We start from the raw sequence: 26,715 nt of genomic DNA, 5'->3' as shown, positions 1-26,715 counted from the left end.
ACAAACAGATTAAATGCTAAAAGTATAAATTGCATACATTAAGCTCAACATCAATAAAAGCTGGGGAGCTGCCTTCAACATGGGGTGGCTGTCAGTTCATCCTCAGTTCATTACCAAACTCAAAATACCACGGCACTCCATCCAGCTTGAGATCTCTTCATTATACTACCTGAGTTCATCTTTGCATATACGGTAAGGTATTTGTATGTAGCCAGCCAGGTAAAAATACTCCTTCAAAAAGTAAGGTGGCGTAAGAGATGTTGAAATACTGGAAAATGTGTGTGAATTGTGTAACACAATACTGCCACCATCTGATAATATGCATGTACTACAAGACAAATGTTGTAGTATGTATGTTCATTGCACACGGAGCAAGGTGAAAGACCACAATACTACTATTACTCAGGTGCTGTAGGCATAAGTATTTATTTAGGTTCAATGGCAATTTATGAACAGAAAAAATGATTTCCCTTACTTAGGCAAAGGCTGTGAAAAGTTGCATAAATGAGGTATCGTACAGGACCATACTACCATCAGCTCGTCATTATCAGGCAGAAAACAACTCCAATTTAAGTTAAGGTTCCTTTGCAGCATTCAAAATGTTCAACTTTGACTTACATCCTTTGCCTATTAGGTATTTTTATTTCGTGCTTTCATGTATCTATTTACACAGAGACTTTTACACTGAATGTACATTTAACATAATTGTACTGCACACATGTACTGGCAATACACTCCCACACAACCTAACAATTATTTGTTGTACATTTCTTAAGTAATAGTACAACACAAATGATTCCAATAAAAACAGATTCGCCCTTCGTCTGTGAGAAAGGGAGAGCACTTCACTCTCCTTACAATGCTTTGATCGAAAAGTCATAAAAATGCATCACAGATCATTAACATACTTGGCAGAGAGAACACTTGAAAGCCGATAACTTGTAACACACTTCATGGCCAATGTTTCAAACTTTTGAGCGCCATACTTTCATAGTACAGACAATGTACAGTAATGCAATTGATCATGAAATAATTGTTCCGTCCCTGTACAACATGTTTGTAATGCATATAAATGCCATTTAACAATTCAATACATGTTATGAATAATACGTTTACAGTTGTTACTAGTATTATACCGATTAACTGTCAATTGCAAGAAGATGGCACCATCATATCTACCTGTTTGGTGACCCTACAGGCCATCTGTAGACTACAAAATCTTCTTACAGCAAATATTGTTATATTCATTGGTGCAATAACCACAATGCCACTCTATGAATAACCACAATGCCACTCTATGAATAACCACAATGCCACTCTATGAATAACCACAATTTGTATCTGTTCTGATACACAATAAGTCATTCATTACTTTATTCATGCATTTCCATGATGAATCTAAAACATGTGCTTCATTTACTGTTGAGAAATGTCTGTAGTCCTGTACCTTAGAAGAGCTGAGAGCTAATTGCAAGGACATAACTGCAAACTTTTGGGAACAGCATGGACACAAAAAAAACCCAGAAACACGCATGGATTATGAACCAGATAAATCAAGAAAAAATATATGATTATATAGTCTTAAATAACAATAAAAATACTCTGCCGGTAAAAACGACATTTGGGAGGAATAAACTATTCTTCTTTTCTCTCACCACTTCAGTCAAAGCATAAGGTAGATTTACTGTATATGAGTAGTGGTCATGCATGCATAGTCATGCAGACGCCATCATATCTTTGCCTTCGACAGCATATGTAACTTAAATGACTCCTATGTAAACAGCATCTGGTACAGGCAACATGAGAAATACAAGTGCATCTCCCAGATCATGTACCAAAGTACAACATTTCATCTGCAACAACTATTGACCAAACAAACGTTGCGTGTGCAGAGGCACTTATAGATGGATCAGTTCCAATATTTGACGTCACAAATATTTCCTTGTCAAAATTCAGGTTGTCTATGAAAACCTGATGTCAGTGAGGAGAGACAGAAGATCAACTAAGGTAAAACCTCACAGGTTTACAGGTTGACTGCTATTCTGACACTCTTGTCTTTCAGAGATTTCAAAGTACTGTAGAGCAAATTGTCTATAAGTTAATGAGACAATCACATACTGTACACAATCAATCTGAAATGATATACTGTATATCCCCTTATACACCACTGTACCACTCATATTAACACAATGACAGTCATTGCTATACTGTACAAGTATTACCATCATTATTATTATCATGATATCATCACTAGAGTTACTTGTATTATCATTGTTAGTATCATCATCTTCACAATATAAGATATTCTGTTTTATAAAATATAGTTTATATTCTCACTATACAACTTGATCATGTGCTGTACATACTACTGTAATAACAGAGAAGATTTGGTTCCTCTATAAGAACTTCAGAAAGGTACATTCCCTTGTATATTGTCTAACCAAAACCCAATCTACCAAGCATTGGTAGTGCACTTGTTTGTATGGACGTATCAAAAGGACGGCGCGCGTGCTGATGGATATTAATGTTGAGGACAACTACAGAGAGCTATGGTCAGCTGTTTCTGTTCAAAAGCAATGTTTGGTCTATCATTAAATCGATGAGGGCTACAATAATAAAGATCTATTTTCTACATTCATACAATGTAATCAAATGTGCCCTTTCATTCATTTCGGTATCCTCCATCTGATGTTCCAGTTTAAGGTAATTGATTACAGTACAGTAATCCAGTGCAAAAAAAAATGACTTACTCAAAGTCATATTGACACAAATGGATAACACCAAATTCAGATGTCCTCAATAATGCATTCTTATGGATTATCACACAAAATGATATCCTTCAAGAACCTTCAATTCCAACAAGTGCATTCCCATTACCACATTCATCTGATACTGTATGTTTCCATTTTAAAATGTAGAGATTCCTCTCAAACCTCATTCTGAGATGAGACAGTGGAATGCTCAGAATCACCACCCTTGTAGGTTGTATCGTTATAGAAGTATAGACGGTTCATAAGATTTCACAGCACCATCCATGCCTGACTGACTCTTACAGTCAGGGGCTGTTGTTCACACTTCAAAGAGAGATCTTGTCTAGTTAATCCATGACTTTGGGAGCTCTCATGGAGACAGATAGTGCATTCCTTTCCAGACATGTAAAAAATACAAAGCAATAAATAGAAATCTACTATAAAGGTACCGTAAAGGGAGATTAAGCAACATTCTTAAAATGAGGATGGGGTCCCTATGAATTTGACAAATAGCTCTTTGCTTCCTCATCTCAAAGTTACAAATGTAGACTGATAAAGCGGAACATAGAGGAATAAGATTAGCAAAGCAAAGTAGCAGGTACAATGGAATTACCATCTCATCTCAATGTGAATTGCATAGCCAGTGGTACACAAAGGGACAATAAATACAATATCACAAGTGAGGTAAAGAGTCATTGATGAGTTACTATCAGAGCAACAGTATAATCTGTGTTCAAGTAACTAAAAAGTAATGTACTGTAGGCCTTTGTATAACTGACATTTTAGAGACGGGGAGATTTGGATCATTGGGTCATCGCCATCCTTGGTGGAAAGTTAAATCAACTTATTTGTACCCTAAAGTTTACATGCAGTTTAAAACACACAGACAAATATGTTATAATATTTCTCATATTGTGCGAGATATTCAGTACTTGGAAGGTGTACCGTTTTCCAATTAGTTAACATATGCCCAGCAATCAATACAATTGAAAAACAAAAATAACAACTAACAATCCTGAAATTAACTCAAATAATGTGTATTGAGTCAAGCAAAGAATGTATCAACAATGCTCACCCAAAAGGACTGGCTAGCCCAAACAGATATTGCATAAAGTATATATTGTTCTATTATAAATATGTAAATACTTTTTTAAAAACGCACACACATCCCAAAAAATAAAACATGAACAAAATTGGAAAGGAATGACACTGGCTACCTGTATTACCTATGAGAGCTCAACCAAATTCAGGAAAAATAATAAGAACTGTCCAGCAACTGTCCACACTCCAACTCTTCCTCAGCTGTCCTCTGACGTCGTAGGTTTCGGTTGAAAACCAGTGTTGGATGCCAGGTTTCATAGCAGCAGCGGAGGCCATGACTTGGCGTAATCAGCGTTAGTAAATTGATTCAACACTAAAGGTGTTGCTCCAACTCGTTCTATGATTTCCTCAGATTTTCCTCTGTTCTGCGCTGGGAAGCGGGACTCACATCTGGAGCGGTGAGAAAGGGTAGAAGGGATACTGGGCCTCGTCCTCGTCCACAAAGAAGCACTGAAAGTAGGGCATCTCGTCTGTGAAAAGGTCAGAACACAGTTAGAACATAGTTCAGTCTAAATACCTGCACCAGCATCCCCTTGAGAAGAGCTACAGTCCAGTGTGTCAACATGTTAGTGAAGCCAATGATGTGTGAGTCCTGTGAATCTAGTCATGCGTCAGTATGTGTCTGTAGCTCTTACTTTCAAGCCATGGTTAAAAAAGAAAAAGTACTGAGATATCGAACTATAAACCTCTAGGTGATGTGTTGTATGGAGACTTAGGTAAGTCGTAAGTCGCTTTGGATAAAAGCGTCTGCTAAATGTCAAAAATGTAAACGTAAACATATTCACCTTCTATGGCAAAGCTGTCTGTTATAACAGGCTCTGCTGTTCAAAAAGAGAAGGCATAATGTCAATCACAAAATTGTTCTATCAAGATTGCAGAATGGTTTTAGATGTGTCTACTAAATATCATAGAATGTGATGGATTACCTTTTGCTTTTACTTTTTTGGCAGGTTTCTTCTCAACAGATGTATCTATGGAAGAGGAGATATTGTCCATGAAACACTTCTTACTCATTTCTGATACACAATTGTAATCGATGGTGTAGCTGTTATGTATTTGGATTTTTCTCTTTAAGAACCCTGTCTTCTGTAAACAACGGAAGAGTAATTGTCATCTTTTTAACTTTTTTTAGTTTGTACAAAATAATTACAAAAAACCTGTTTGAAACCTGTTTGATACCTGTTTGAAACCTGTATGTTCTCTGAAGTACGTAGCACAAGTGGTTTTCATGACCACTCGGTAACAGTAAATTATGTAATCTAGAAACCGTCAGTGATAATAAGGATCATCTTCGTGATACGGTTTGCTGAGCATCGTTCACAGGTTTGCCTACCTTTCTTCACAACTGCCTGTTTGGCCTTCTGTTTTGGTGTGTCAGGCTCTGTATTGAGAGAGAGGTAATATACTGTATCTTAGTGGATATAATGCATACCAGTGAAGGATGGAGGTAGAGATCAGAGAACAGTCTCATTGTAATGCATGGTATGGAATGAGGAATAGTATTGATAGTATTGATACCATTCCTCATTCCATACCAAGCATTACAATGAGCCCCTCCTCTGATCTCTACCTCCACCAGAAATCCCTGATACATATTACATATTATATAGGGTAGAAATCACTCATGCATAGAAGCTAAATGGAAAACCTGTTTCATCCAGTGGGTTGATAGCAAGTAGGAAGAGGATACTTGCCCTCAATTGCAATATGCAAATAACGGTGCCTTTGAGAACCTTCTAATAAATCACGGTGAGGGAATAAGACATGATGGAAGTTCTACTTGGGGGCTAATATTTTACTGTGATATGCAAAAGCCATACTTATCAAGCCTAGGCTTGTTGCAGTGCAAAAACGTTCTTTAGCATTAGTAAAAGTAAGATTGTTACATAAGCTGATTTAACTAAACACTACAGGACATTAATACCTTTCTTTATAGGGGCTGGTTTGGGCTTTTCTTTGGAAGTATCTGCTTCAAGATAAGACACTCTAATCAATCAACCAACTTAATTTTTTTGTTTTTGTTAAAACAAACACTTAATGAATGTACTACTGTGCAGTGACTAATAATCTATACTACTTCTACTTTAGAAGCATACTTTGTCGTAATGGCTTTGCGTATAGGGGTTCAGCAGGTTGTAATATATAGCTAATACCTTTCTTTATTGGTGTTGGTTTGGCCTTCTCTTTGTGAGCCTTGGGTTCTATATTGGCAAAGTGTTTTTCAGTCAATGTAAGACATACAGTATATTACCAGTTGGTTTGATATACAGACAGATCTGGTCAGAGGTTGAAACCTACCTTTCTTCAAAGATGTTGGTTTGACATTCTCTTTTGTGGCCTCAGCCTCTGCACCGAGAACAGAAAAATCATAATTATAATCAGCACTCAAAGACTAGTAGGTTGAATGCTTACGCGATATATATTGCATATTCGGTGTAAGTTAAAAAAGTGAAATGTAAAAATGAGGCAGGGAGGCAACTTAAATCAAAAGCTTGACTAAAAGCTGGTGATGTAGCTCAGACAGATACTGCATTAACACAATTGGACATTGTAAATACACTCCCAGTAATTGCTAAATACCTTTCTTAACAGCGGCTGTTGAAGCTTTTTCTTTGGGAGTATCTAATTCAGAAATAAAGACAGCTTCCTAACCAAACTGTATCATTGTACATGTGAAAATTCAATAAATCTGTGAATTTACAGCAGTGAGCACTGTTCATGAATACTACATTGCTTTGAGAGGACAATTAAACACTTTAATTAGTTTACCTTTCTTTGCAGGCACTGCTTTGACTTGTTTTGCCGCCACAGGTTCTAGAATGCAAAAAGAGGGTATATTTCAAATCAGAAAAGCCAAAATCGATGTACAGTACAGTAGTGAAATCGGTTATTACGTATTAATTAACAATTAGCAAAAGACATTTGAATTGAAAGAGTAGCAATGAAATGCATGAATGCAGTACATTGAGAGTGCCAATTAAGATGAGCACAAAAATATACCTTTCTTCACTACAGCTGATTTGGCCTTCTCTTTTAGAGCCTCAGGTTCTAAAACAATCAAAGAAAATCAGCATAATCATCAAAGCTATAGGCCTACAAAGAGATACAGTGGACAGTTGGCTGCTGCTAAAGAACACTAACAAGCATTACAAACCACTAGCTACATGAAGCATCAGCAGCTCCAGGAGCTCTACACCAGCCAAACACTACCAATACCTTTCTTAGCAGCTACTGGTTTGGTCTTTTCTTTGGAGATATCTGCTTCAACAAGAAATAAAACCTTCTGAAAAATCGAATACCTTTACATATTGAAACACTATGCTATTCATCAGCACTGATTCTGATAACCAATATGATGATACTGTATCATTAACTGTTGTTGGGTGATCCACAGTTTTGGGTTAACTGGCACACTGATAATTCAACTCCTGTTTACCTTTCTTCACAGGTGCTGGTGTGGCCTTCTCTTTTGGCTTGTCAGCGTCTGTGTAAAACCCAAATGAATTTTAGCAAATGAAGAATCTCTAATATAACGTAATTATCCCAAATATGTATTGTACATGTGCTAAAGCTGGCTATAGTTCTATAGCCCATCGTTGTCTTAGTGCACAGTTGAGTACAGATTCCAAAATAGAAGGAATAGACCTGTACCTTTCTTTACAGGTGCTGTCTTGACTGCTTTTAGAGCCTCAGGCTCTATATTTAGCATGAACGCAATAATAAAATGTCAGTTTAACACAGAATATAGAAGGACATAACAGCAGAAAACCGGCATGCACAAAGAGATCCATTGAAGAACCATTTTGAAATAGTTTACTTTGACCTTTCTTCACAGGCATTGGTTTGGCCTTCTCTTATGGAGCCTCAGGTTTTAAAACCACCAAAAAGAATGGTAATCATTTCCTAGCACACAAGTTTTTTTTTAAAGTTCCTACCTTTCTTCACAGCTGCTGGTTTAGCCTTCTGTTTTGGAGCCTCTGGTTCTAAAACAATAATTTTAGATATTAAATGAGTCATTTAGAAATTAGACAGCAAAAAGCATTTATTGGAAAAATGGAAAAAGCCTTTACCTTTCTTGGTGGCCGCTGGTTTAGTCTTCTCTTTTGGTGCCTCAGGTTCTGAAACAACCATTTTCACAGATCAAATTTGGAAAATAGACAAAACCTAGACAAACCTGCAGGTAAGGGAAGCCAACACTACAACTGTTACTGGGCGCTCATGAATGCTACTGAGCACTGCTGTAATTAGCATGAATCAATCCAAGTTGTACAGATGGACAGCACTACAGTACATCAATAGCCTTCTTCATGTGACATGGTTTGTGCTTTTCTTTGGCAGTATAGGATAGTATAGTGAACCAAATCTGGTATTTTACTATTAATGAACAATTAACACATAAGGTATTACTGTAAGTAATCTACTGTGACCAATTCCCAGCACACAGCAGTTACGGGGAAAAGAAAAGAAAAACAAGTTTCTACCTTTCTTCACAGCTGCTGGTTTAGCCTTCTCTTTTGGAGCCTCTGGTTCTAAAACAATAATTTTAGATATTAAATGAGTCATTTAGAAAATGGTTTAGAAACCATTTTCACAGATCAAATTTGGAAAATAGACTAAATCTACTGTAGACAATGGAAGGGAAGCCAACACTACAGTTGCTACTGGGTGCTAATGAATGCTACAGTGCACTAATAGGCATGCTATAAATCAATCTAGGGGATAAAATCTACAGATGTTGAGCTCTACAGTTCATCAATACCTCTCCTTATATGAACTGCTTTGTGTTTTTCTTTGGCAGAATCTGACTCGGTAGAAGAGAATATATTCCATTCAATTAAAATTTGAGAATTCATATTTATGGCCAGTTATTATAAATTTGCAGCATTTGGTCAACAGAGCAACTATTAGTTGAACACATTGCTAATATAAGTTCCTACCTTTCTTCAAGGCTGCTGGTTTAGCCTTCTCTTTTGGAGAAGCAGGTTCTGAAACAGTAATTAATATACAGTAGATCAAATTTGGAATAACCGAAGGTATAAAAGCTATCAAACGCTATCGAGGTAAGTGACTTTAAATGCTTTATACTATATGAACTGGTTTGTGTTTTTCTTTGGCAGAATCTGGCTCAACAGAACATAGTATTCAAACAAATCAGACATACGTCTAATAAAACAGCTATGAACAATGAATATATTGTTGACAGTATCACTCAATAAGTTATTTAGACATTTGACAGCACACCAGGAGTTTGATTGTTATTTACTCAGGGAATAAACCCTATCCGTACATATTAGTTTAAAATAAGGAGCTAAAGTACTGTAAGTTCTTACCTTTCTTCAGTGGTTTAGACTTCTCTTTTGGAGTCTCAGGTTCTGTATTGACAAAAAGTGCAAAATCTTAAACGTGCATAAACAATACATGCAAAAACACAATCTATGAACAATATCATTAACATGATAAATCCCTTTAAACACTGACTGTATGCGGACGACATCACAAAAACGTCACTCATAAGGAAAAGGAGCTCAAATAAGTCAATACCTTTCTTGACAGGTGCAGCTTTAGCCTTCTCTCTTTGAACCTCCGTTTCTACATTGGAGAAAAAGAAAAACAGGGTTCTACCTGCTTGCAGTATGCACAGTAACAACTATGATAGAAAACTAATTAATATTACACATTATTCTACAGTGAGAGGGTCTCGCAACACTTATTTGAGTTTCACAAATCGAATGCATATAAACATTTGGAAACAGGAATCACAGCCTAAGGTACCATGTTAAAATGTGCACTTACACTGTATTTACACTATACCTAGCAGTTAATGACAAAGTTAATACATAGGTACTGTATAAATCCATGATGTAAAGCGGCTCATTACCTTTCTTCAGAGGAGCTGATTTAGCTTTCTCCTTCGGAGCCTCGGGTTCTAGAATAAAGTAGAGGGAATTAAACAAATCGGACGGCAGTAAGAACATACATAAATCATGTTGCATAAATCCTAAAAATGCTGCGCTGAGGAGCTGGTTATTATAGCAGCTGTAATGAACACTAGGGGATAAAAGCTGGGGGAACTATTAGCATGACAGTACATGGCAGCTCTATCCAAGCACTACAGCAGTACCTTTCTTGACATGAGTTGGTTCGGTCTTTTTTTTGTCCCGACAGGGGAGAATGCAATTGATGTAGGTGTACAATGAATGTGTATTGAAACATGTAACTATATAAAGTATTCGCCATATGAAAAGTATTAATGTAGAACGTAGCAATCTTTTGTCATTACCTTTCTTAATAGGGGCTGGTTTGGCCTTCTCTTTTGGAGTCTCTGGCTCTGAATCAGAAAGAGAGAAGAATGGTAGTGTTTATTAATGCTAATGCAGATATATGTCATGTATTCCTATACTATCTAAATGTCATTGTCTTATTTATAGTGATCTCTGTACACCCAAAGGCTGATCAATACAGCTCTTTTAAGGCATTACCTTTCTTTAGAGGTGTTGGTTTGGCCTTCTCTTTTGGAGTCTCAGGTTCTTTTCGGAATTGGAAAAAAACACTTGATGAACAAGAACAATGAACATAGACATTTTTTTTTTTTTTTTTTACATTTATGGCATTTAGCAGACGCCTTTGTCCAAAGCGACTTACAACAAATACATTTGTCCATCAGTCATCATAAGATAAAGTAATCAATTCTCAGAGCAAGGGTCATAGGCAGTCACAATGCTAGAAGAAGGTATTTTTTTTATTATTAACAGGAGAGAAACTTGTACAGGGGGGTAGTGGGGGTGAAGAGGTCTTTAGGAGGGACCGTTAAGATGTAGCCTGAAGAGAACATAGAAATGCATTGACAGGCCTTTTCAAAGACAATGAGTTACCTTTCTTTACAGGTGCTGGCTTGGCCTTCTCTTTTGGTGCTTCAGACTCTACGTTTAGAAGAAGGGAAAATATCGTGGAATTATTAGCGAAAATGTAATGAATTCAATTATTATCGAGAGAAGATTTGAACAGCAGATCAGGAAAACATGGACATAGAAATACAAGCATTTTGCACCAAGCTGAGTCAGATGAAATCAAGTTCAGCAGCCCTTTGAATCTCATAATAATGGCTTTATCACAGAGCAAAAGCATCATCCAACAACACTAAAGCAGCTGAAGACTGCATGAATACCTTTCTTCATAGGGGCAGGTGTGGGTTTTTCCTTCGAAACCACTGGTGCTATTGGAAAAATCCTCTTGTTGTTAACAGTAATTATACAGTACATTACGTCTAATTGTTTAACTTGAATATAGATTTATATCTCAGCTTATGCCATTTGTTACAACAACACCTAGTACCTTTCTGTACAGGTGCTGGTGTGACCTTCTCTGTGACCTCAGGTTCTGCATCAAATACAGAATGGTTTTGAACTAAGCGCTCTATCAAACTGTAACAGTCGCATTTTGGTAAACAACAATGAATGTGTGGGGAAAGAAACTACCTATGCATACCTTTCATAACAGGAACTGGCTTGGTATCCTCTTTCAGGGCCTCACCTTCTAAGTAAAGAAGGGAAAAAGAAAGGACATTGCATGTATTATTACAGTATGATTACACTAACAAGCTGAGATAGCTTAGAACAACAACCTTTGAAGATACTGTAACTATGCATGTTCTACACTAATATATATATATATTGTTTATACAGTAACCTACCTTTCACTACAGGGGCTGGTTTAGCCTTCTCTTTAGGAACCTCAGTCACTAAAAAACAAAACGTTAATCACTTAACAATACCCATAGCCCACTTATATTTAACAATACTCATAGCCCACTTATATTTAACAATACCCATAGCCCACTTATATTTAACAATACTCATAGCCCACTTATATTTAACAATAGTCATACTTAACTATACCAATACTGTAAAGCTATTTAGATAAATAGATGACAACAATACAGTATAGAGTAGACTGTTTTCATGTACATAGAAATGTATTTGTATTCATACCTTTTTTTGTTGGCTGTGGTTTGCTCTTCTCCTTGGGTGCTTCTACATGTTCTACACAAAGCAAAATACAAAATTTAACCAACATAAGAAATACGTGTAGTGAATAAAGTAGTTATTGGAAAAATAATCAAAATATTAAAAGTTCTTACCTTTCTTTACGGCTGGTTTAGCCTTCTCTTTTGGAGCCTCAGGCTCTGTATTGTAGGAAAAATATATTATTCCTCAATGCATGCAAACATAAAATATATCATGCGTAATGATATAGTCAAATTATAGAAATACTACTAGATTACTACAAATAGACACTTCATATGGTACATCACATCTGTAGAGTACTACAAATAGACACTTCATATGGTACATCACATCTGTAGAGTACTACAAATAGACACTTCATATGGTACATCACATTTGTAGAGTACTACAAATGGACACTTCATATGGCACATCACATTTGTAGAGTACTACAAATAGACATGTCTATGGCACATTGTATACCTTTCTTGACAGCAACTGGTTTGGTCTTTTCTTTGGAAACCACTGGTGCTAAAAGATATATGATTTATACTAATAATTCTGATACATAACTCATACAATATGTTATAGACAGAAATTAATAATTAATAAATCAATCAATCATTATTAACAGGAGAGAAACTTGTACAGGGGGGTAGTTGGGGTGAAGAGGTCTTTAGGAGGGACCGTTAAGATGTAGCCTGAAGAGAACATAGAAATGCATTGACATGCCTTTTCAAAGACAATGAGTTACCTTTCTTTACAGGTGCTGGCTTGGCCTTCTCTTTTGGTGCTTCAGACTCTACGTTTAGAAGAAGGGAAAATATCGTGGAATTATTAGCGAAAATGTAATGAATTCAATTATTATCGAGAGAAGATTTGAACAGCAGATCAGGAAAACATGGACATAGAAATACAAGCATTTTGCACCAAGCTGAGTCAGATGAAATCAAGTTCAGCAGCCCTTTGAATCTCATAATAATGGCTTTATCACAGAGCAAAAGCATAATCCAACAACACTAAAGCAGCTGAAGACTGCAAAAATACCTTTCTTCATAGGGGCAGGTGTGGGTTTTTCCTTTGAAACCACTGGTGCTATTGGAAAAATCCTCTTGTTGTTAACAGTAATTATACAGTACATTACGTCTAATTGTTTAACTTGAATATAGATTTATATCTCAGCTTATGCCATTTGTTACAACAACACCTAGTACCTTTCTTTACAGGTGCTGGTGTGACCTTCTCTGTGACCTCAGGTTCTGCATCAAATACAGAATGGTTTTGAACTAAGCGCTCTATCAAACTGTAACAGTCGCATTTTGGTAAACAACAATGAATGTGTGGGGAAAGAAACTACCTATGCATACCTTTCATAACAGGAACTGGCTTGGTATCCTCTTTCAGGGCCTCACCTTCTAAGTAAAGAAGGGAAAAAGAAAGGACATTGCATGTATTATTACAGTATGATTACACTAACAAGCTGAGATAGCTTAGAACAACAACCTTTGAAGATACTGTAACTATGCATGTTCTACACTAATATATATATATATTGTGTATACAGTAACCTACCTTTCACTACAGGGGCTGGTTTAGCCTTTTCTTTAGGAACCTCAGTCACTAAAAAACAAAACGTTAATCACTTAACAATACCCATAGCCCACTTATATTTAACAATACTCATAGCCCACTTATATTTAACAATACTCATAGCCCACTTGTATTTAACAATACTCATAGCCCACTCATACTTAACTATACCAATACTGTAAAGCTATTTAGATAAATAGATGACAACAATACAGTATAGAGTAGACTGTTTTCATGTACATACCTTTTTTTGTTGGCTGTGGTTTGCTCTTCTCCTTGGGTGCTTCTACATGTTCTACACAAAGCAAAATACAAAATTTAACCAACATAAGAAATACGTGTAGTGAATAAAGTAGTTATTGGAAAAATAATCAAAATATTAAAAGTTCTTACCTTTCTTTACGGCTGGTTTAGCCTTCTCTTTTGGAGCCTCAGGCTCTGTATTGTAGGAAAAATATATTATTTCTCAATGCATGCAAACATAAAATATATCATCCGTAATGTTTTAACCCTCTAAACATGAACAAAATCTAGTGATAAGTCAAATTATAGAAATACTACAAGAGTACTACAAATGGACACTTCATATGGTACATCACATTTGTAGAGTACTACAAATGGACACTTCATATGGTACATCACATTTGTAGAGTACTACAAATAGACATGTCTATGGCACATTGTATACCTTTCTTGACAGCAACTGGTTTGGTCTTTTCTTTGGAAACCACTGGTGCTAAAAGATATATGATTTATACTAATAATTCTGATACATAACTCATACAATATGTTATAGACAGAAATTAATAATTAATAAATCAATCAATCATTATTAACAGGAGAGAAACTTGTACAGGGGGGTAGTTGGGGTGAAGAGGTCTTTAGGAGGGACCGTTAAGATGTAGCCTGAAGAGAACATAGAAATGCATTGACATGCCTTTTCAAAGACAATGAGTTACCTTTTTTTACAGGTGCTGGCTTGGCCTTCTCTTTTGGTGCTTCAGACTCTACGTTTAGAAGAAGGGAAAATATCGTGGAATTATTAGCGAAAATGTAATGAATTCAATTATTATCGAGAGAAGATTTGAACAGCAGATCAGGAAAACATGGACATAGAAATACAAGCATTTTGCACCAAGCTGAGTCAGATGAAATCAAGTTCAGCAGCTCTTTGAATCTCATAATAATGGCTTTATCACAGAGCAAAAGCATCATCCAACAACACTAAAGCAGCTGAAGACTGCATGAATACCTTTCTTCATAGGGGCAGGTGAGGGTTTTTCCTTCGAAACCACTGGTGCTATTGGAAAAATCCTCTTGTTGTTAACAGTAATTATACAGTACATTACGTCTAATTGTTTAACTTGAATATAGATTTATATCTCAGCTTATGCCATTTTTTACAACAACACCTAGTACCTTTTTGTACAGGTGCTGGTGTGACCTTCTCTGTGACCTCAGGTTCTGCATCAAATACAGAATGGTTTTGAACTAAGCGCTCTATCAAACTGTAACAGTCGCATTTTGGTAAACAACAATGAATGTGTGGGGAAAGAAACTACCTATGCATACCTTTCATAACAGGAACTGGCTTGGTATCCTCTTTCAGGGCCTCACCTTCTAAGTAAAGAAGGGAAAAAGAAAGGACATTGCATGTATTATTATAGTAGGATTACACTAACAAGCTGAGATAGCTTAGAACAACAACCTTTGAAGATACTGTAACTATGCATGTTCTACACTAATATATATATATATTGTTTATACAGTAACCTACCTTTCACTACAGGGGCTGGTTTAGCCTTCTCTTTAGGAACCTCAGTCACTAAAAAACAAAACGTTAATCACTTAACAATACCCATAGCCCACTTATATTTAACAATACCCATAGCCCACTTATATTTAACAATACCCATAGCCCACTTATATTTAACAATACTCATAGCCCACTTATATTTAACAATACCCATAGCCCACTTATATTTAACAATACTCATAGCCCACTTATATTTAACAATACTCATAGCCCACTTATATTTAACAATACTCATAGCCCACTCATACTTAACTATACCAATACTGTAAAGCTATTTAGATAAATAGATGACAACAATACAGTGTAGAGTAGACTGTTTTCATGTACATAGAAATGTATTTGTATTCATACCTTTTTTTGTTGGCTGTGGTTTGCTCGTCTCCTTGGGTGCTTCTACATGTTCTACACAAAATTTAACCAAAATAATAAATACATGTAGTGAATAAAGTAGTTATTGGAAAAATAATCAAAATATTAAAAGTTCTTACCTTTCTTTACGGCTGGTTTAGCCTTCTCTTTTGGAGCCTCAGGCTCTGTATTGTAGGAAAAATATATTATTTCTCAATGCATGCAAACATAAAATATATCATGCGTAATGATATAGTCAAATTATAGAAATACTACTAGATTACTACAAATGGACACTTCATATGGTACATCACATCTGTAGAGTACTACAAATGGACACTTCATATGGTACATCACATCTGTAGAGTACTACAAATGGACACTTCATATGGTACATCACATCTGTAGAGTACTACAAATGGACACTTCATATGGTACATCGTATACCTTTCTTGACAGCAACTGGTTTGGTCTTTTCTTTGGAAACCACTGGTGCTAAAAGATATATGATTTATACTAATAATTCTGATACATAACTCATACAATATGTGATAAAAATTAATAATTAATAAATCAATCAATCAGTCAGTACAGTACTGTAGATCCATACAAATCACAAGATTATAAATGTGATGCTACTGTACATTTAACTGATCAACTGATCAACTACATGAGGTGAGAACATCTGACCTAACTTGAAGCTTTAAAACATTGTCAGTCAAGAATACAAGGAGCGCTGCTAATGACTAAAACGGCTCTGCCTTCCCCCAATTTATATTTGAGAGGTTTGAGTAGATTTACCTTTTGTAGGAGTCACTGGTTTGGCCTTCTCTTTAGGAGCCTCGGGTTCTAATACAAATAGAAATCAACAAATGATCAGGCCAGAGTTTCCTGGAAGCTTCTTAGCTAAAGTAGTACTTTATCTGTTTTAACAATGCAGGCCCACTCCTCCCCTAGACCAGCAAAGTTCTACATTTAAGTTATTTTGTTAGTTCTTGCACAGAAGATTAACATGCAAGCATTGATTTTACAATTGTTACTGTCTTGTGGCTTTGCGGCTTGGTTATCGGGAGAAATTAAGTTCTACTTAAGCTACCAAGCTTTGATTAGATCCAGTCTAATGAATAAAGCCAGCGCAAAATGGATAGGAAGCTACTGCAGCTCTTAACCAGCGCTAACGAGACACTCTAGGCATGACTTAATCTAGGAGCACTACCAAAGCCAAACACTAGTCTACTACTCAGTACCTTTCTCTGCATGGTCTGGTTTAGCCTTTACTTCAATGCTTGCTAATGTTAAAGGAGAGATTGTTTAGTCTGGAGCATTCTCACAAATATGTTCCAGATGTAATCAAAAAAACAAAACGTATTCATATTTGTATTTAAACCGCTAATATGATATACAGGAAAACCTGGTCACCTAGATCAGGAAATCTGAACCAATCGATTTTCTTTGCAGGAGCTGTTTTGGTCTTCTCCTTTGGGACAGACTCTAAATCAAATTAAACAAAAACACCTGTCACTGCAGACACATAATACACTGGACAACATTTGCAACCTAAATGTACCTGTGCAGATATTACACCATTGTATTGTACCTGTTGTAGGTGTAGCTGGTTTGGCCTTCTCCTTGGGCAGCTCAGCTTCTAAAAAAAGATATAAAACAAGTTAGATTTTGGCCCCATAACTACAAAGGACATGCAGTATCTAAGGAAAGGGTATATCCTCAATTCCTGCATGCAGTATGTAATACACAATTGAGGTATGCTAGGAAAGTGGGGGGTTCTTATTACAATCTAAACACCATCATTGAAAATAAAGTTGGTTTTACTTAATATGCTTAATATTAGTGAATAGCTATCTAAATGTATATGCTGGTGGTAGATGTTGATAACACTAAATGTTTGATGCGTTGTGTTATCAACTACATACAATAGACATAATCCCATTCTAAGAATATTAGACTAGAATGTATAACTCTACAAGCTATATTGTGTTTCAGTGCTTTTCTTTGCAGGAGCTGGCTTGACCTTTTCTTTCAGAGCAGGTTCGATGTAAGATGAAACAAACCACATATTTCAACACTATCATGAATGAGAAAAATACAAATATCTACATTGATTAGCCTATTCTAAACTAATATATTTTTTATTAATATGTTACATGTGTGTACCTTTCTTAGGAGGTGCTGGTTTGGCCTTCTCCTTGGGGGCCTCAAGTTCTCAACAAACAAGGAAAAAAGCAAATTGGTAACAGCCATGTTGGGCATTCGTGGGCTGGTCAAACCCAACTAACTGGTGCTAGCCTATGTCAACAAGCATTGCTAAATCAAGAAGCTCTAAAGACTACAATAGCCAGCAATCACGTAGCATCAGTACCTTTCTTGACAGGGACTGGTTTGGCCTTTTCCTTGGAGGCCTCTGGTGCTAAAAGATACATAGATCCTGAGAAGTCTTGCAGATACTATCAAAATGTTTTACCCAAAGCTACAGCAAATTAGGAACATTTGTATTTATTTAATCGGTAACACTTTCATTAAGTTGCCCTACATAGTAATAACTGTGGTATAGTATTAACAGTGCACTTACAGTACATAGTAACTACTATGTAACTGGTAAGTAATGACAGTTTAGAGGTATCAGTTATAACACAAGTGACTAGAGTGTGGATCAATGTCAAACCTCTCTCTCCCTGGCAATAGATAATAGTATAACTCCATTCAACATGTTAAAAATGGTCAAAGGTGACGGTAAATATCTCAGTGCATTCCCCTCATTATGGTGCTTAATATATAATATTTTCCATAGTATGTGTACCTTTTTCAGATGATGCAGGTTTGGCTTTCTCTTTAGGAGCTTCCGTTTCTGAAATGAACAAGAATCAAGCGACATCAAATGCTGAGAGCTATAAGCTGTAAGACAAATGGGAGATGGAGTACTATTTTCTAAACAACGCTGCTAACAAACACTAGTGAGCACGAATGAGCTACTTAGATACTCCAAGCCCAGCAGTACATCAGTACCTCTCTTTACCCGCACTGGTTTGACCTGGTCTTTGGAAGTATATTATTCATCAAGAGAGCTCAACGTTCAACCAACAGGCCTGGCCTGTACTGTAACTACAATATATACTGAGCTGAAGTAAGCATGTCACACACAGTAGATGCTGCAAATAAATATATTAATAGATAATAGATATAATTGATTACTTGATAATAGACAATTAGCTAAAAACAGTCAAGTCATCTCTAGTGCCCTAAGTTTTCCTTGAATAGATGCCCTGATCAGGGACAAACTCTGGGCCTAAGTGATTACCTTTCTTTGGAGGGGTTGGTTTGACCTTCTCCTTTGGAGTCTCTGGCTCTGAATTAAGGAATGAAAAGCATGCAGATAATTGAATATAGAAACATTACATATTCATATCTAGTGTACTGTAGATACTCGAACTATGTTCCAAATGATTCACACCTTTTTTGACAAGGCTTGGTTTTGCCTTCTCTTTGGGCACTCCAATGACTAAATACAACAAAAACATGAAGAAACATTAAATCAAAACACGTTTACATTTAGGTTATATTATTCAATAGATTAAAGATTTTAGTAATGGTAACTACAGTATAGGGGATATACCTTTCTTCATGGGCACTATTTTTACCCTCTCCTTGGTTAGAGAGGCATTTCTGTGAACAACCTCAGCTTCTGTAAAAAAAAAAAAAAAAAAAGTTAATTCTAGTGTTTTAATTATAGTTTGATGAAAGTGAACTGAAAACTTGTGATCATTTCCATTAGAAACCTGGATTAATACCTTTGATTACTGTGATCGATCTTGCTTTCACCTTTGGTACCACCGTTTCTGAATGAATACATATTTAAATGATCTTATTCCTCATAAAAAATACACAATGCAGACATTACAAATGTGAAACATTGACATGAAATAGATAAGATATAGCCTCACCATTCTTAACTGGAGTAGGTTTGGCCTTCTCTTTAAGAGCCTCAGGCTCTAAAACAGAAAATGTTTTAGTTGTTTTTTCTCCCAAAATGTTTACCATATTGACCCTAAACATCTAAGAAAAAAATGTCATGCAGCGATGAAGAGAAATGAACACAACAGAGCAGATGCAGTAATACATTACAGACTACAAAGGTACCTTTCCTTATGTGAACTGGGTTTTTTTGGATGCATCTGGCTCAACAGAAGAGGGCACCTCTCAACTACACATCAGACTCATATCTAGAGAATTCTCTAATAGTAATACTGTAGGTTTGATGCATTGGCAGATTATTTCAATCAAACAATAAAACAAATGATTAGAATTGAAAACCTCTACATCTACGTCACATTTCTGAATATTCCATCCTCTACCTTTCTTTGCCAGGCTTGGTTTAGCCTTCTCTTTGGGCACAGCAACATCTTAAATGCAGAGAGACATTCACAGTTGAAACCATACATGCGATGAATAATAACATGTATTATGTATCATCATTCATTTTAATGAAACAACAAGACGATACTTATGAAGCATAACGGGATTTGAGAGGGATGCTTACCTTTCTTCATGGGCACAACTTTGACTCTCTGTACGGTCAGAGGCAGTATTTTGCCCCTCTCCTTGGTCAGAGAAGCATTTCTGTCAGTGACTTCATGTTCTGTCAAAGACATACATTGAGAAATGAAATGAGAGTGAGAGTTAAAACTGTAGTTACTTTGGTAATCACTTCATGTAATGTGATGCTATCAAATCAATTGTAACTATTTAGGTATTATGCAATTATGCAGGCTTACTAGCTGCATCTGTACACAGCAATACCATATTGTTTCCTCACTGCAAATATGGCTCCTAAACACAAATATGTACTGTACATTACATACGCACAGTATTTGATATATGATGAATGTTCCAGCCTTACCTTTCTTCACAATGACCGGTTTGGGCTTGTCCTTGGGAACATCAGACTCTGTAAAACAAATACTCAGTTAGCACAGAGTGAATTCATTCTATCATCAATTAGAGGACCAACGTTGAAAGTTGAAAGTCCAACATTTAAGTTAATAGTGTTAATAGTTAATAGTGTAAAGAAATTATAAGAGGTGACGTAATGAGTGCTGCACCTTTCTTGGCAGGGGCTGTTTTGGCTTTTGCCTTTGGAGTTTCAGGCTCTAAGCCAAAGAAAATAATGTGAGGACAAGTATGAAGTTGAAGTTAGGTACAAAAACAAAAAATTGACTGTACTGTATGCAAATTGGGTTATACACTAGTACCTTTCTTTGCAGGGGTTGGTTTGGCCTTTTCTCTGAGATCTGTGAACGAAAGATTGGTTTATTATGATTATAATACCGTGATTAATATACTATTCATTGTATATATGTTTATACATAAAACAAATCAAAGTAAACAAACAAATCCATACCTTTCTTTGCTAGTGTTGGTTTTGCCTTCTCTTTGACAATTTCAGCTTCTAAACACAGATGCATTTTTTTATGAGACAACTTATAGAGACTTTACCATGTCCAGTAAATCATTTATCATAGGCTACAGTGCAATGAATAATAATAAGTTCATAAAGATAAAAGATGATTCAATACCTTTCTTTGCTGGAGCTGGTTTGGCTTTTTCTTTGACAACCTGAGCTTCTATGGAAAACAGAAATACATAAATACATGTGAAATAATTGATTGTAAAATTACCAAATAATAATAATGTATCTGCACTAATGTGTAGATACCTTTCTTCACAGAAACAGCTTTGGTCTTTTCTTTAGCAACTTCAGGTTCTATCATATCTATCAATATCATCAAGTAAGAAAATGAGCTTAGGCATGGACAATTGCCCTTGTGTGAATTTCACTAGATTTATGTCTGATTCATGATACACCAGTAGGCTACTCTTTTTTATACTATAAAATAGTGAAGGACCTACAAAGGACACATTGGCCCTTGAAGTGATTTTAAAACCAAATCATTACCTTTCTTTGCAGGAGCTGGTTTGGCCTTTTCTTTGGTAACTTCAGCTTCTAAATAGAAAATAGTGATTTTCTGTAAAAAAAAAAATCATAGGACTATCTATCCATGTGGTTTTAAAAAAAGTTTTTTGCATATTACCTTTCTTTACAGTAACTGGTTTAACCTTGTCTTTGGCGATTTCAGCTTCTGAACAAAGTGAAATGAGAAAAATGTATCTTTAATTTTTTTTAAATTAACTTTAAAACAGTAATTAACTTTAAAACAGTATAATTGACAGTTTTTCTTAGCATCATCATTTTTTATGTAGTGAATTAATAAACTTAACAAAGCACATGGCAACAGTACCTTTCTTTTCAGGGGCAGGTTTGGCCTTTTCTTTGACAACTTCAGCACCTAAAACCAATACAAATGGGGAGGATATGATTTAAAGTGGCAATCTCGGTATCAAACAACAGTGGTCACCCAACAGGTGAGGGATGGGGCTGGAGAAATGTAACTACTCTCAAATTCATAGACGGAGATATGGATGCAAGGACTGACCATCCATGAGATCAACATTAGAGTTTAACCATGCTTTGAAGCCTTACAGCGTTTGTTTACACTTTTACCACAATCTTTTCTGAAATCGACAATACAAACTCAAAAAACAGCATGACGACAATAGTAGTAAGAATATGCATTCATACGTTTCTTTTCAGGAGCTGCTTTGGACTTGTCTTTGGTGACTTCAGCTTCTATATCAAATACAAAGTAAATATGAACATGCTTTATCCTGAAAACAGATATTAAGCATGAAAAACTGGAAATAAGTAAATTCTCACCTTTCTTTGAAGAAGCTGGTTTGACCTTTTCTTTGGCAACCTCTGCTTCTAAATCATACACAATGGCATGCAATTAGGCTTACTGTAAACTGTTTATCTTTATATCTTTAAATCAAGACTTGTATAATTTCTTATCTTGGCAAACTAAGGATTATAAAGAACCTTTCTTTGCTGGGGAAGGTTTAGCCTTTTCCTTGACAACCTCAGGGGCTGCTTTGGGCTTTCCTTTGGAAACATCAGCTTCTAAGATAAGGAATACATTTATTTGATTGCCAAACAGTAGCACATTCCAAACTGTAGGCAGATTCAAATGTATATATTAAAAGTTAACATTATTAAACGTACCTTTCTTTGCAGGGGATGGTTTATCCTTTTCTATTACTACATCAGTTTCTATGGCAAAAAATAGACATAAATGGTTCACAATGAACACTTCAATAACTTCAAATGTGCGAAACATATAACAAAAAATCACATCAAAAATCACATCACCTTTCCTGGCAGGTTTTAGTTTGGCTTTATCTTTAGGAATGTCAGCTTCTAAACAAAATACAATAAGAGAAAGGTCTTAGCAAAAGACTACTGTACTGTAGGTAGAATTTTCAAGACTGCATGAAAAGACGCACTGAAACATTTGAATGAATAGAAACCTAGAAATTCAAACAAAATACACCTTTCTTTGCAGGAGCTGGTTTGGCGTTTTCTTTTGTAACTTCAGCTTCTACATTAGAAAAACATATACAGGCATATACAGTATGAGCAAAGACTTCAGATAAACTACACAGAAATGCCTCCACCGACTTTTCTTTGACGGAGTGGGTTTTGCCTTTTCTTTGGCAACTGTGAATCCTCACATGATGTTAGCTATTTTACATTTGATCCAAGTAAAAATAACATACTGTACTGTATAGGAAAATATAATAAGTTTCTTGCTTCTAGCTTTCTCCTTTGGTTCCTTGGACCCTAATTAAACAAGAACAAGACTATTTTCTGCAAAGCTTCAGACTTGAATTCAATCAAATGTTCAATGAGTTAACATTATTTGTGCTGCATGTAAAAAAACCCTGTATATTAATACAGATTGGTTTAATTTTCAGTTTCTGCCATGTCACACTCAAAGCAAACTGGAAATAAGGGTCAGAATTGTCATTGACCTTTCTTTACAGGCGCTGGTTTGGCCTTCTCCTCAGCTTCTGATGAAAAACAAAAAAACACATTTTATATTTCTCCATACTGTAAACTCTCACTGGATCTATGTAATATTGAGAGATTTAAAAAATAATAGCTGTGGTGTTATATCATGCTTTTGAGAAAATGGACGGTGTTGTTTAACAGTATCATGTGGACTAGATAGACCATAATATTTCATTCTTAGTTGATAATGGGTTACCTTTCTTCACAATTAGAGGCTTTGCCTTCTCTTTTGGTGCCTCAAGTACTATAAAATCACAAAGACATTGTAAATCCAACTATTTGCATAACATTTATTTATTTATAAGGAGAATTTATATAATATAATGTAGACTTATGTATGGAGGGAAAAGGTCAAACAATGGCTTCAAGTATACAGTATATGGCATGTAAGGATAATGTTTGGAACTGATACACTGATAAAAAAAAAAAGAACCCTCACCTGCTTTTTCAATAATTGCTTTTTTGTCAGGAAGTTCAACTGTCTTTTCTTCCTTTACTTCTTTGACTGGCTTCTTTTTGGGTTTGTCTTCAAAATATTATAAAAACAGCAGCTTAGTACACTCATTCAAAGGTCATTAAACTTGTTTAAACATATCACAAGGCAATAAAAATCACTTGGTGCTGTTAAACATCAAGCGTTTCCCACCTCAAAGTATTCCCACCTAAATGTATTTCAGCTATATTTCTCAAGTTACTGTACTCAGCAGGGAGCAAAATAGAAAAGCAAGCTTAAACAGTATTAGTAGTTAATTGTTGGGTCTGTTATGCCGTGGTCATGTGACAAAATACAATAACAATCAACGCTCAAACAAACAACTTGGTTCCATGTACAGTAAGGCAATCAGCAAATTATTAGCAAATACCCTCCTCAGTCCTGCCAGGTAAATTCTTGGAACTAGAGATGGAGCTACAGGTTGCACCTTGAATTGAGTCATACTGTACTGTATATGGCCCTAATAGATTCTTACCTGCTTGTTTGACATCAAGATGTGCCTTTTTCAGGGCGGTCTCAACCACCTTCTTGTCTGTCTTCACCTCCTTGACAGGCTTCTTGGGTGCATCATCTAAATAAAAAAGAACACATGAGCAGTTAATTCAGTTTCACATGTACAGTAAATGATCTTCTTAAGTTTTCCATCTTTCTCTAAACATGTGTTCAGTGGTGGTTTCAAGACTATAGAGAGTGACATGATTCTTACCTGCTTTTTTGACATCAAGATGTGCCTTTTTCGGGGTTGGTTCAACCACCTTCTTGTCTGCCTTCACCTCCTTGACAGGCTTCTTCGGTTCATCTTCTAAAATGAAGAGAAGACAATACCAGGTAACAAATTAATTTGGTTTCACATATAAATTACATCTTTCTTTGGTAAAAGCATAACATGTTCAATGAATTTAGCGATATGTAACAACAGCTTATGTTGCCATGATTCCTACCTGCTTTTTTAACATCAAGATGTGCCTTTTTTGGGGTTGGTTCAACCGCCTTCTTGTCTGCCTTCACCTCCGTGACAGGCTTCTTGGGTTCATCTTCTAAAATGAAGAGAAGACAATACCAGGTAACAGATTTGAGAGAAGCATAACATGTTCAATGTAACAACAGATGACAGTGGCATGATTCCTACCTGCTTTTTTAATATCAAGATGTGCCTTTATCGGTGTGAGCTCAACCTCCTTCTTCCCTGCCTTCACCTCCTTGGTAGGTTTTTTGGGCTCAGTGTCTGTAAAATGAGCACAGTATCGGGTAATGGTTTCATATGGTTTCACATGTAAATACTGTAGCATGGTACGTATTATCCACTCATTATTAGAAATTAAGTTACAAGTTTCACCTTTAATTGATCCATATCTACCAGTAATGGATTCCTACCTGCTTTTTTAACATCAAGAGGTGCCTTTTTCAGGGTTGGTTCAACCGCCTTCTTGTCTGCCTTCACCTCCTTGACAGGCTTCTTGGGTTCATCTTCTAAAATGAAGAGAAGACAATACCAGGTAACAGATTTGGGAGAAGCATAACATGTTCAATGTAACCACAGATGACAGTGACATGATTCCTACCTGCTTTTTTAACATCAAGATGTGCCTTTTTCAGGGTTGGTTCAACCGCCTTCTTGTCTGCCTTCACCTCCTTGACAGGCTTCTTGGGTTCATCATCTTAAACATAGAAATCATAGTATCAGGAAATTGATTAATATGGTACAAATTCAAATGTAAATTATGCAAATACCATGTAGGTTAACATCTACGTATTACAAGAAATAAAGCCTATTTACGTGTAATTGATTCCTACCTGCTTTTTTAACATATAACTTTTTCAGGACGGTCTCGACCTCCTTCTTGTCTGTCTTCACCTCCTTGACAGGCTTCTTGAGCTCATCGTCTAAAATGAAGATGCATTCAGTTCTACATGTAGATGTCATCTTTTAGTCATCCATCTTTCTTTGGTAGAAGCATAATGTGTTCAATGGCATTTAAAACAACAGAATAGAGTGACATACCTGGTTTCTTGACATCAGGGGTCTTCTTTTTAGGTGGTTCAGCATCCTCCTTTTTCTCAACCTTCTTCTTGGGTTCCTCCTCAACTGTAAAGCATGGTGGGGCCATGTTAGGGAAACTCATGAATCCTCACAATTCCCCAATGAACAGTTGATTTTGACAACAACTGTTGCAACTGCCAAGTTATTCCTGTCATTGTTTAAAAGAATGTGAAGAGTCACCTACTGTCCATCACAACTCTATACCTCCAGTAGCTTGAACCTTTTTCATTAAGATGTTCTTAATTACTCAACAAGGGCTCACTCTGTACACTATTTGTGCAAATAAAATAAAATAAACTAACTGGAGGTTCTTCACAGTGTTAACATTCTACATAAGGGGAATACAGGTGGGTTGGCCTACCTGTCTTTTTAGTCTCATGAATGACTTGCTTCTCAGCAGGTTCAGGTTTAGCTTCTTTCTCCTCTCTGGCAGGCTTCTTCTGGGACTCTTCTTCTAAGTGTAGTAACATAACATTTTAAATCACTTTGTGGTGAGATAACATATTTTGTTTGGTGTGTGTGTGTGTGTGTATGTGTGTGTGTGTGTGTGTGTGTGAGCTGCAGTACTGTAATTATAATTATGTGCAAATAC

The 26,715-nt window shown here is 36.0% G+C and overlaps 1 protein-coding gene and 1 long non-coding RNA gene across 2 annotated transcripts in view; both read right to left on the bottom strand.

The window, feature by feature from the left end:
* Positions 1–3,966: 3,966 nt before the first annotated feature.
* On the bottom strand, positions 3,967–4,841 carry LOC310814554. The gene is made up of 3 exons (XR_014554580.1): positions 4,778–4,841; positions 4,637–4,672; positions 3,967–4,321 (listed from the first exon to the last, which is right to left on the bottom strand). It is a non-coding gene; the product is annotated as an uncharacterized lncRNA (long non-coding RNA).
* Positions 4,842–4,899: 58 nt separating this feature from the next.
* Positions 4,900–26,715, bottom strand: part of LOC310814241 (uncharacterized protein) — a gene marked incomplete at both ends in the record, with an annotated part of 29,413 nt that continues 7,597 nt past the window's right edge. The window contains 60 exons of the mRNA XM_083683539.1: positions 4,900–4,937; positions 5,185–5,232; positions 6,150–6,197; positions 6,621–6,665; positions 7,288–7,335; positions 7,503–7,547; positions 7,787–7,834; positions 7,922–7,969; positions 11,017–11,064; positions 11,184–11,228; positions 11,337–11,384; positions 11,542–11,589; positions 11,840–11,890; positions 11,989–12,033; positions 12,338–12,385; positions 12,609–12,656; positions 12,902–12,949; positions 13,069–13,113; positions 13,222–13,269; positions 13,427–13,474; positions 13,689–13,739; positions 13,838–13,882; positions 14,133–14,180; positions 14,404–14,451; positions 14,697–14,744; positions 14,864–14,908; positions 15,017–15,064; positions 15,222–15,269; positions 15,612–15,662; positions 15,749–15,793; positions 16,410–16,457; positions 16,856–16,897; positions 17,028–17,099; positions 17,206–17,250; positions 17,781–17,828; positions 17,986–18,033; positions 18,424–18,471; positions 18,922–18,969; positions 19,075–19,122; positions 19,237–19,305; positions 19,400–19,459; positions 19,565–19,612; positions 19,976–20,023; positions 20,161–20,259; positions 20,521–20,568; positions 20,723–20,770; positions 23,069–23,118; positions 23,322–23,358; positions 23,550–23,588; positions 23,786–23,833; positions 24,029–24,115; positions 24,558–24,653; positions 24,789–24,884; positions 25,024–25,119; positions 25,212–25,307; positions 25,457–25,552; positions 25,645–25,740; positions 25,877–25,966; positions 26,085–26,168; positions 26,485–26,577. Of these exons, the coding sequence (XP_083539665.1) occupies positions 4,900–4,937; positions 5,185–5,232; positions 6,150–6,197; positions 6,621–6,665; positions 7,288–7,335; positions 7,503–7,547; positions 7,787–7,834; positions 7,922–7,969; positions 11,017–11,064; positions 11,184–11,228; positions 11,337–11,384; positions 11,542–11,589; positions 11,840–11,890; positions 11,989–12,033; positions 12,338–12,385; positions 12,609–12,656; positions 12,902–12,949; positions 13,069–13,113; positions 13,222–13,269; positions 13,427–13,474; positions 13,689–13,739; positions 13,838–13,882; positions 14,133–14,180; positions 14,404–14,451; positions 14,697–14,744; positions 14,864–14,908; positions 15,017–15,064; positions 15,222–15,269; positions 15,612–15,662; positions 15,749–15,793; positions 16,410–16,457; positions 16,856–16,897; positions 17,028–17,099; positions 17,206–17,250; positions 17,781–17,828; positions 17,986–18,033; positions 18,424–18,471; positions 18,922–18,969; positions 19,075–19,122; positions 19,237–19,305; positions 19,400–19,459; positions 19,565–19,612; positions 19,976–20,023; positions 20,161–20,259; positions 20,521–20,568; positions 20,723–20,770; positions 23,069–23,118; positions 23,322–23,358; positions 23,550–23,588; positions 23,786–23,833; positions 24,029–24,115; positions 24,558–24,653; positions 24,789–24,884; positions 25,024–25,119; positions 25,212–25,307; positions 25,457–25,552; positions 25,645–25,740; positions 25,877–25,966; positions 26,085–26,168; positions 26,485–26,577 (3,386 nt within the window). The remainder of the gene's footprint in view (positions 4,938–5,184; positions 5,233–6,149; positions 6,198–6,620; positions 6,666–7,287; positions 7,336–7,502; positions 7,548–7,786; positions 7,835–7,921; positions 7,970–11,016; positions 11,065–11,183; positions 11,229–11,336; positions 11,385–11,541; positions 11,590–11,839; positions 11,891–11,988; positions 12,034–12,337; positions 12,386–12,608; positions 12,657–12,901; positions 12,950–13,068; positions 13,114–13,221; positions 13,270–13,426; positions 13,475–13,688; positions 13,740–13,837; positions 13,883–14,132; positions 14,181–14,403; positions 14,452–14,696; positions 14,745–14,863; positions 14,909–15,016; positions 15,065–15,221; positions 15,270–15,611; positions 15,663–15,748; positions 15,794–16,409; positions 16,458–16,855; positions 16,898–17,027; positions 17,100–17,205; positions 17,251–17,780; positions 17,829–17,985; positions 18,034–18,423; positions 18,472–18,921; positions 18,970–19,074; positions 19,123–19,236; positions 19,306–19,399; positions 19,460–19,564; positions 19,613–19,975; positions 20,024–20,160; positions 20,260–20,520; positions 20,569–20,722; positions 20,771–23,068; positions 23,119–23,321; positions 23,359–23,549; positions 23,589–23,785; positions 23,834–24,028; positions 24,116–24,557; positions 24,654–24,788; positions 24,885–25,023; positions 25,120–25,211; positions 25,308–25,456; positions 25,553–25,644; positions 25,741–25,876; positions 25,967–26,084; positions 26,169–26,484; positions 26,578–26,715) is intronic.

Source organism: Argentina silus (assembly GCF_951799395.1).
Source record: "Argentina silus genome assembly, chromosome: 13".
In the NCBI taxonomy this organism is placed as follows: Eukaryota; Metazoa; Chordata; class Actinopteri; order Argentiniformes; family Argentinidae; genus Argentina; species Argentina silus.
Note: the sequence above shows the minus strand (reverse complement) of the source record. Positions and strands in the feature narration are given on the sequence as shown.